General features: G+C 33.1%; 1 protein-coding gene across 1 annotated transcript; it reads right to left on the bottom strand.

Annotated features, from left to right (window-relative positions):
- Positions 1 to 8249: 8249 nt before the first annotated feature.
- On the bottom strand, positions 8250 to 9583 carry LOC114746148 (uncharacterized). Its single transcript, XM_028934339.1, has 5 exons — positions 9349 to 9583; positions 9197 to 9246; positions 9003 to 9081; positions 8561 to 8622; positions 8250 to 8462 (listed from the first exon to the last, which is right to left on the bottom strand). The coding sequence occupies exons 1-5, from the start codon at positions 9407 to 9409 to the stop codon at positions 8250 to 8252; spliced, it is 465 nt and encodes a 154-aa protein (XP_028790172.1). The 5' UTR covers positions 9410 to 9583.
- Positions 9584 to 9885: the final 302 nt, after the last annotated feature.

The following is a 9885-nucleotide window of genomic DNA, read 5'->3' as shown; positions in this document are numbered from 1 at the left end:
AAAGGAAATGGGCGCATCAAGCCACGCAACAGCGCAGGGGGGTAATATACAACTTTAGAGGACGCTAGATTATATATGCCCCTCCCATTCCTCTTTCTACCATTTACTGATGATTACAGTCACGCCACAACAAATCTATAATAAAATGCTTATGGCCCAGTCGCCGTCAATTTTTTTCCTTTTTTTTTTTTCAAATTTTGATTGATCAATTGTCAATAGTTTCTCCAGTTGTTCTTGTTTTATAAACAACTGTTTGTCAGTTATTTTTATTAGCTTAGAATAACTAAGTTATGTAAATTAAAAAATTAATTAAAAATACTAAATACAAAAAATATAATTTATTTTTTAAAAACATTCTAATTTATGAATATGTGAGTGGAAAAGAAAATGGTGGGGAAAAATACATAAGAGAATGAAAAGAAAAAAAATGAGTGATACATATGATTAATTATCAGTAGAGATAAAAAAGTACATAAAATATTTAAACATTTTAAAAATGTACCTTATAAAAATTATGAGATCCATTCAAAAAATTAAAACTTATAGACAGAGCAAGTAATATTTAGAGAAAATTGGGAAAAAGTTTCGTAAAAAAATAATTAGGAAGACTTACTATGGGATTTCAAAAAAATTTATCAAAAAATCTTAATAATAAATTAGTAGTATCAACCAGTTGTTTTTTCCTAACCAATCATTGCATATTTCTTCATTGATTACTTTTCTAATCCTATTTATAAGCTGCTTCTAACATATTTTACACAGACAAAAAAAAATCTTAAAATGTATTAACTCTTTATTAAAATATAATAATTTTTTAACTTTACCCATATTTAATACATGTAACTTTCAAAGAAATAGCTACCTACATTATAATAGATGAAAGACAAATAGTACATTCACACTAAAAATTTAATAAAATAACTTATAAACAGAACAAAAAAATTCTTTTTCTACTCTATAAATAGGACTAGAAGAGTATCTAGCAACTCCGTACTTCAAAGATTTAAAGGGGACCAACATGATAGTTAAACTGTTAAAGTTTATCATCCCCAAATTATTCTTCTGGCAAAAAAAAATATTCGGCATTAAATGGTTCGATCACGTTATTTAAGATAAATTACACTATTTATTACTCTCACTCGTTTCAATTAACTGTTTTAGTTGTCTTCCTTTAGTGAGTAACTAATGAGTGGTAGTTCTTTAATATTATCTCTCATTGTTAATATAATAATGAAATGAAATGATTAGTTTATGAATAATTAAATTAATTAAATTAGTTATTTATAATAAATGAGTGTTGTATTATTTAAAATATATTTGTTAATCATATGTGTAGTAAAATGAAAACCATTCAACATGTATAATCAGAGACTACTCTAAAAAAAATTTAAAAAAATATGGGACATGAAAATGAATTAAAATTTTATCTTTGGTACCAAATCAAATTTTTACAATCTTTTATATTTAAGATGAGAGATAGTATTAAGCAATTACTTAAAAATTGAAATAAGAGAAAAGTACAATAAGTGTTTTTTGGGCCAACAATAAAAGTATAATAAACTTATGCATACAGATTTTTAAAAAAATTATTACCTCCAATTCTTAATATAAGAACTTATTTAACTTTTATTTTGGTTCTAAATATAAAATCTCAATTCACTTTGTCTTTCATATTTATCCATTTTTTTTAAAATAGTCATTGCAATAATATTAGTTCTAGCCAATACACTTAATTAGTAAGAATATTTTAGGAAAGATAATACCTATTTATTATAAGTTAGTTAATCTACTCAAATTAGTCAACTAGTTCTTAAATAACATGCTTTTCCCTATTCCAAAAAATAAAGTTAGTAGTAACAAATTAAAAAAACCAATTACTGTTTCTAAAATGACAGCATCTTTACGCAAATTATTTTCACTGCAATTTTTTAATCGCGCACATTCTATCTTAATTAATCAAATGCAACCTCAAGAACTTTTTAGGGCCAGTTTTTTAAAGAAAATAGTAGTAAATATCAAACATAACCTAGATTTGGCAAAACGTCTTATAAATAGAAAAAAAAAATTTAGAAATTGTTTTAATAACATGGACCCAAAAAAAAATTTGGAGAGGAGTTAACAATGGGATTATAAATCTAGAGTAGAGAGGTAGTTTTGTAAAACCATATATGCTAAATGTGGACACTTTCTAATAAGAATCCAAACTTTAATTTATTAACAGTAGTACATTGTAAAAGATTAACATATTTCACTAGATCCAATCTTTGTTGATAAACCCTGTTCATTTGGACATGAATTAAATGATTCCAAGAGATGCTGACCCAGCTTTTTTTTTTTTTAATAAAGAGAAATTATTGGTTTGCTTCTGTGGACTGTGGAGAAAAGGATCACATGTGAACAAGATGGGCAAAAAAAAAGTACTCTTCCGGTCTTTAATATAAAATTCATTTAACTAATTTAATTAAATTAAGGAAGTTAGGTAAGTTAGTTAATTATAAGAAATATGTCATGCAAACGTCTCTACTCACAGCGGCTTCTTGTGAGACCCTTGACAAACTTAATAAGCAATTTCTATGGGGCAGTACAGAAGAGCAGAAAAAGATTTCGTTGGTTGCTTGGGACTCGGTTTGTAAACCGAAATCAAAAGGAGGACTTGGATTGAGGCACGCCAGATTGCAGAATCAAGCTCACCTCATGAAGCTAGGATGGAAACTCATTAATTGCCGTAATGATTTCTGGGTCAAAGTTGTTCGTGACAAATATCGTTGTGGCAACGACCTTATGCCAAGGATTGATATTGCGAGAGGTGGATCTAACGTCTGGTTAGGAATAAAGAGGACATGGAAAAAGGTTGAGGAAAATCTGGAGATTGCTCCCAATAGAAACACAGTGAGATGGAAACATGAGAATAGCGGAATCTTCTCAATCAAGTCAGCTTATGAACTCCTTTCGACTGCTGGTATGGAGTCAGACCCTCTTTGGGAGAAAATTTGGAGACTACGTATCCCTCAACGATGTAGATCTATGATGTGGCTGGCTACTCGTAAGAGTCTCCTAACGAACACTATTAGAAGGAAACGAGGAATGAGCGAGGATGATCGCTGCTCCATTTGTAAACAAGACCCTGAGGATTTCATTCATGCCTTTCGGGACTGTCATATGACCCGACTCCTGTGGCAAAAACTTGTACCTTCCCCTATTTGGCGAAAGTTCTGCGTGTTGAGTTTTAATGATTGGCTTCGCTGGAATCTTACAACAAAGCAATTTAATGATGACAACTGGAAGAACACTTTCGCTATGGTCTGTTGGTGGCTTTGGCGTCGCCGGAACCTTTATATTTTTGAAGGGAAAAAGGTGTCCAATGAAGACATAATTACTAACGTGGTTACGACGCTAGCAATTCTTAAACAGCACCAGGAAGCTCTTTCGGGTACGCCACTTCCAGAGATTCGCCGCCGTGCTAAGGAAAAGGGATGGCAACCTCCGGCACGAGGTTGGATTAAAATTAATGTGGACGGGGCCTCTTCCTCTATCTACCGCAATTGTGCTTGTGGTGGACTGCTGCGAAATATAGAAGGAAAATTTATACGGGGCTTTGTGCATAACCTGGACGATGGGGATGCACTTCATGCAGAACTCTGGGGATGCTTGCATGGACTGAAGCTTGCTTGGGACAGTGGGTACCGTCGAATTATCTTAGAAACTGATTCAGACAACGCTATTGAGCTTATTACAGCCGAAGCGGAGGAACACCACTATGACTATGACGTTGTTTGCGAGATTCGTTCGTTGATGAACAGGGATTGGGAGGTGAAGGTTGTCTACGTGAACAGGGATTTTAACAAGGCGGCTGACTTCCTCGCTAAGCAAGGGCTTGATGCAACAAGTGGTTTTCATGTGGTTACCGACGTACCCCGGGAGTTATCTTTTATTTTGGCGACAGATCGCAAAGCTACAAATAGCGGTCACATAGGGCTAGTTTAAGGTTTCCTTTTGCTATCAAAAAAAAAAAAAAGAAATATGACATATTTTTCCTAAAATACCATTATCATATTTCTTAATACCCCATCTTCCTATTTTATTTGATTATGGTTGAGGGAGTATCCATAGGAGTAATTTAGAGAAAATTAATAAATATGAGAAATATGTCTTATATTTAAGATCAAAACCAACTCAACAATTAGGTTTTATATATAGGACCGGAAGAGTATCTACTTTGCATATATACAGAACCAGACAACGTGAGGAGACAAGGAGTGGTGTCTCATACGAGAAGAATAAGAAACATCAGTTTTTTAAAATGACAACGCCAACATGAACCTTCCCATTTATACCGTTATGTTTCTTTTCTTGCTTTTGGTGTAACCCAAATATCCAGCTATGCTTCAGCAGCCCACGAATATGGGATTGAGATGGACCAATGTGTGGGCCAATGGGCTGAGCTGTGCTGGGCTCGGGTCTATCTTGAGTTGCTAGAGCGCATTTAGCGGATATGTTTGCGGAGGGGTTAAAAAAGTGAACAACTTTGAATTTATGTTAAAAAAAGAAACAGAGATAGAATTTAGTCCACTAATTAAAGAAAAAGAAATTTTGATTTAAATACTACCTACATTCCTTAGTATAAGATTTAGATAATTAATTTAAAAATATTAAATACAATTAATTAAATTAATTATTTATAATAAATATGTGTGGAGTTTTTAAACTATCTTATTTAATTATGTGCATTGAAAGTTAAAACTATTATTTGTTAGAAAATTTTACAATCAAAGAAAATTTTTAGAAAAAAATTATAAGTTTTTAAAATAAAATGAATTGAGGTTTTATATTTACAATCAAATCCAACTATTGAACAAACTCTTATATTAAGATTGGAGGTAGAAATACTCTGGAATAAGTATAGTTTTGATCCTTTGAATGTGTAATCTGTTTTGTTTTGGTATCTCAAGTTTATTTTTTCAATCGTTTAACTTCTTAATTTTCCCTGCCAACTAATCATTTAACTCATAAAACATGGCCAAATATATATTTTTGTTCCTTTCTTAATACCATAACTCAAGGAGCTAAAAATGTATTTTTGTGTACAACTTTGAGTACAAAAATGAATACTTCCTCCGGTCTAAGCAACCTCTAACGATCTCATGAGAACCAAAGAGCGGTGGTTGGCTTGTTAGTTTCGTCTGCAAATAAAATATTTTCCCCTACTTTAGCCATGTCTAAAATTAAAAACATACTCCTTTGGTCTTATTTATAGGTTAGAGAGAAATTTTTTTGTTCTATTTATAAATCAATGAATGAACTATTTTATCTTTCATTTATTATAACATAAATAGTTACTTTTTTTATATATTAAATAGAGGTAAAATTAGAAAGTTACTAAATTTTAATAGAGTTAATGTAATTTAAGATTTTTTTTAGTCTGTGTGAAAAATATTGGAAGTATTTTATAAATAGGACCAGAAGAGTATACCCAAGGGAATTGGTTCTAATGAAAAAGAAGTATAGGGTTAGTTTCTCACAATATAATAAATTAAAACTTAAATTCATGTTGAAAGATATGTTTCTACTCCTCCGGTCCTTAATATAGGACCCAATTTTTAAGTTGATTTTGGTCCTAAATATAAGACCCATTTATCATATTTATCAATTTTCTCTAAATTACCCCTATAGATACTCCCTCAACCATAATCAAATAGAAGAGGGAGAGGGGTATTAAAAAAGATGATTATGGTGTTTTAGGAAAAATGTGTCAATTTTCTTATAATTAACTAATTTACCTAACTTCCTTAATCTAATCAAATTAGTTAAATGGGTCTTATATTAAGGACCGGAGGAGTATTTAATGTTTAACAGTATCTCGAATAAAATTTGTTTTAATAAAAGACTAATACGTAGTAAAAAATTAAAAGCATATAGAAAGTTAGAAATAATACATTAGCCTTTAAGTCTTCTAATTAAAAAAGAACTTTTCTTTTCTTGTGGTGTGGGGAAAAAAAAAAAGTCATGTATACCATCACCAACCGGAGAACCATCAAGAGAATCGGAAAGCCGGTTCGAAAACAAGGGTATGGGGTTCATGAGATCACCCCATTGATCTTATCCAGCTCAACACATTAACATTTCTGTCCAAAAAGCATATTCATAAGCTCCGCGACGCAGCAATTGATGCGATATCCAGAGAAAAGGCCTAAATGGACAACAGTTTTCCATTGGGATCAATAACTCAATTATGATACTCCTCCGGTCCTAATTATAAGACCCAATTGACTTATTTAAGGAGATTAAGGAAGTAAGTTAAGTTGGTTATTTATAATAACTAAGTGTTGTCATTCCTAAAATATCCTTGCTAATTAAGTATATTGGCTAAAACTATCATTATTAGAAGGATTATCTTGGAAAAAAATGCATAAATATAAGAGACAAAATGGATTGGGGTCTTATAATTAGAACCAAATAAAAAGTCAAATGGGGTCTTATAATAAGGACCGGAGGAGTATTAAAATATCCTAATTACCCGACAACAGATTTCGACAATCAATAAGATGCAGCATGAAAATTTTGAAACTTTGAGCCTGAAAAACCAATCTTTATTTTGCTGGATAGACTCATACGTGAAGCACAATGAATTCCATTGTTTTGTTATCGTGACCAGACAACAGTAACCCAATGGCAGCAACCTAAATGCATTTTTAGAAGAAAAATATGTGGTCCAACGCAATCTCGGCCACCAAAATGGACCACCTCCAACAGTATAAACGACCCATCACACACCACTTGAGCCCCCTTTGACACATGAAAACGACGACCTTTCATGCATGTCGTTGCATTCAATAGCTGAAACATAGTGGACCCATTTGGTTTCTGTGGAGCAAGACATTAGTCCATTACTTAATTAATGTACCCCCACCTACTTTCTTCAACCCCAAAGCCATTCTCTCTTCCTGATCTCTCTCGCTCCATTATTCCCAATTTCCTTCTTCATTATCTCTCTTTCATGGACTATAGGTCCCCCACACAGAGAGGAGTTTTGTGGGAGAGTCTTGGTAAGTTTTCACACCAGTCATCTCCGCTTCTTCTTTCTTCCCACATGGTGCTCCTACAATTAATGCTGAGATTGTGCTTATCAACCAATTCAATCTTACCTCTGCCGAAGCTTAAAAGGGTATGAGAATATGTATGTTAATACCTTTAACTCTTGGCTTTCACATGGTTGACAAAATGCCTCAATGGGTTGTCTTTGTGCTCCTCAAATCCCATGACTGAATCTTGTTTCATGGAAATGTCTTTTTGTTTTTTAGCGGAGACTGTTTTTGTCTACTTGGTCTTTCCTTGCAATGTTCATGCTAATTTCCCACCAAATCTTCAAACAATCGCAACTAATTCATTTTTAATTAGTCTCGTGTTTCCTTAACTCTAAGCATCTAAACTAAATGTTAATATTGTTCTTAATATGTGCTATATTAAGAAAAAACATGAATGTAAAAATGAGTTGAGTTGAGTCTTACACAGTCACATCGTCTTGTATGATTCTTTTTTGAACATGAAAAAACATATCCTATTTAATAGAATACATACACGTTGTATATGCCATATATGCTTCTCTCTGGGCTCTATCTGATTCGATGGCTGACGTGCTGATTAAATAATTTGAGATCAGATGAAATAAAACTGGAAATGAATGATGAACTAGTAAGGGAAAATGGATCACTCCGAATTTAATTGTGCATTTGAAAATATTCAATAGGGGTCATATAAATCTACTTTATGAACTGTGTGTTGCGGAAAGTTTTTTCTAAGGGAGCAAAAGAAGGGCACGTGTCTTTTCGGCTTCTCATAGTATAACAAAGATCAAAACTAAAAGATGTTTACTTTTAGATCTTTGAATAATTTGGTCCCCGATTATGTTCTTTGAAGGTTCTGACAAAAGGCACGCTTTGACGATGCATAAAGAAAGAAAACTGATGTCACTTTCTTTCTCGGGGTTTAAGGAACCTAGAGAAGAAAAGCTACCCTAATTATACTCATGATAACTTAATCATCAAATAGACAAACACTTAAAATACTAATGATATTATTAATCAATAATGAAAATAGAATATTATATTATATAATGTACAAGTCATCATTCCTAGAAAAACTGCAGCATTTCTGTAATGCTGTCCAACCTTCTCTGGCCTATATTTTATTAATATGCTAAGCTTGAAAACTTTTGTCCCTTTCTCTAGTTGCTTGTTCCCTTTTCCCCAGACTCAATTGTGTATTGGAGGCTTTCTCCTTGCTGGAGAATAATCCATCTCAGTTATGTCTACAAGGTCCGGATACTGCTCATGATGGAGCCCCCGGTGCTCTGAAGTAGGCAAAGTTTGAACTTTTATTTCCTCTTGTTCCCCATCAAGTTTCACCCTTCTAGTATTGCCATTTAGAGAGGAGTGAGCTTCATCCTCTTCCTTCTTCACTTTATTCTGCCCATAGATCATGTAATAGTATCATAAAGAGGATCTTTTTAATTCTGAGTTAATGCCTAATAAGTTAATAAAGCTTCTGTCATCTCTAAACCAACCTTTGAAAGTTCGTTGGAAGATGAAATGGATGTGGTAACAAGTTTCCTACTCTTTATCTTTCCTGCAGCAATAAGAACATATCGAAGATGCTTAATATTATGAGATACATGAGTACAGGTTAGTGCTAATTGATTTTCTTGAATGATGCTTGACAGGAAAAGGGAAGGAAACGAGAATGTCTTGCATGGTTCTGTATAACCAAAAAAAATAAGTCATTAGGATTTGTTGGGACAAATTTTGCTCGAGAGTTACAAGGCATCGTTTCTGAGGTCATGAAGAATGCTTATGTTAAGAAGAAGGATAAAAAAGAAAAAAGAAAAGAAAAAGAAAACTAATGGTGTCTGGATCTATGGTGTCTGGGTCCATAGTAATCTTCATGAATTCGAGGTAACCATTTAAGTGATTTTCTTGATACTCTAGAGAGTCTTCTCTTCAGGGTACCTGTGCATTGGTCGTCTTTGCAGAGAATAACCTCCTCAGCTTCTCCATTGCTTTTTTCCATCGAGGTACTTTCTTCATCCTGCAGTCAGAAAAGGTGAACTTTTACATTTAAGTATGATTGAAAAGAAGGCTAAAACTTATGAAGAAACAGACCCATAAAGCTGCACCAAACTTCAAAAGTAATTAGAACTTACATGTTGTGCTTGTTTCTGAACTGTTAGAGACTCTCTGTCCCAGCGAATCCCTATGGAAAAAATAAAGGAAAATCAGAAACTCCCATCTGCTAAATAACAGAAAAAAGAAGTCTTAACTGAAGTTCTCACTGCTGAATCTTGTGATTATTTACCTTGAACCTTAGCAAGGAGGAGAGACACAAGCAGGAGAGAAAAAACGAAAGAAGGCCTCATTTGAAGCTAGCAGTTTGAAGGATAGCAAGAAAATAGATAGGATTTTCTTGTGGTGGCTTGAATATATCTTGGCACAAAGAAGAGCTTGACTGGCAGGGGCATAGATCGCTGAAGATATATATAGAGGACAGAGGGGTCCACATTTTAAATTCTTCAACTTAAACTGGGAATGGGGTTTATGTTTGTTGTCTTGTGGCATTCCTTAAAGTGCAACTATATGTCTATAGAAATTAAATTACTAATTTACTTGAACTCCTCATCATTTAAGTGCATGCTTAGCTGGTACAGAATAGTAAGAAGACTGTGCATTGAAATTTGTTTAGTGTAGAAACTACAATTAGTGTGCTCTCTTTATTGGAAAGTGAAGACAGAAAAGGCCAAGAGGAAAGCTGGGAAAACTGGAAGTACAAGAAGAAGAGGAAACATGGGAGGTACATCAAGTTTTGAGAAATGATAAGTTTGATTGCAGTCTTTTT

This window comes from Neltuma alba, unplaced genomic scaffold, assembly GCF_004799145.2.
Source record: "Neltuma alba isolate B1F8T4 unplaced genomic scaffold, ASM479914v2 tig00004918_pilon, whole genome shotgun sequence".
Lineage (NCBI taxonomy): Eukaryota > Viridiplantae > Streptophyta > Magnoliopsida > Fabales > Fabaceae > Neltuma > Neltuma alba.
Note: the sequence above shows the minus strand (reverse complement) of the source record. Positions and strands in the feature narration are given on the sequence as shown.

Coding starts and splice junctions, on each gene's coding strand:
- LOC114746148 (XM_028934339.1), bottom strand. CDS start 9,409: ATGAGGCCTTCTTTCGTTTTTTCTCTCCTGCTTGTGTCTCTCCTCCTT. Junction 9,247..9,348: donor CCTCCTTGCTAAGGTTCAAG/GTAAATAATCAC, acceptor TTTTTTCCATAG/GGATTCGCTGGGACAGAGAG. Junction 8,463..8,560: donor CTTCCAACGAACTTTCAAAG/GTTGGTTTAGAG, acceptor ATCTATGGGCAG/AATAAAGTGAAGAAGGAAGA.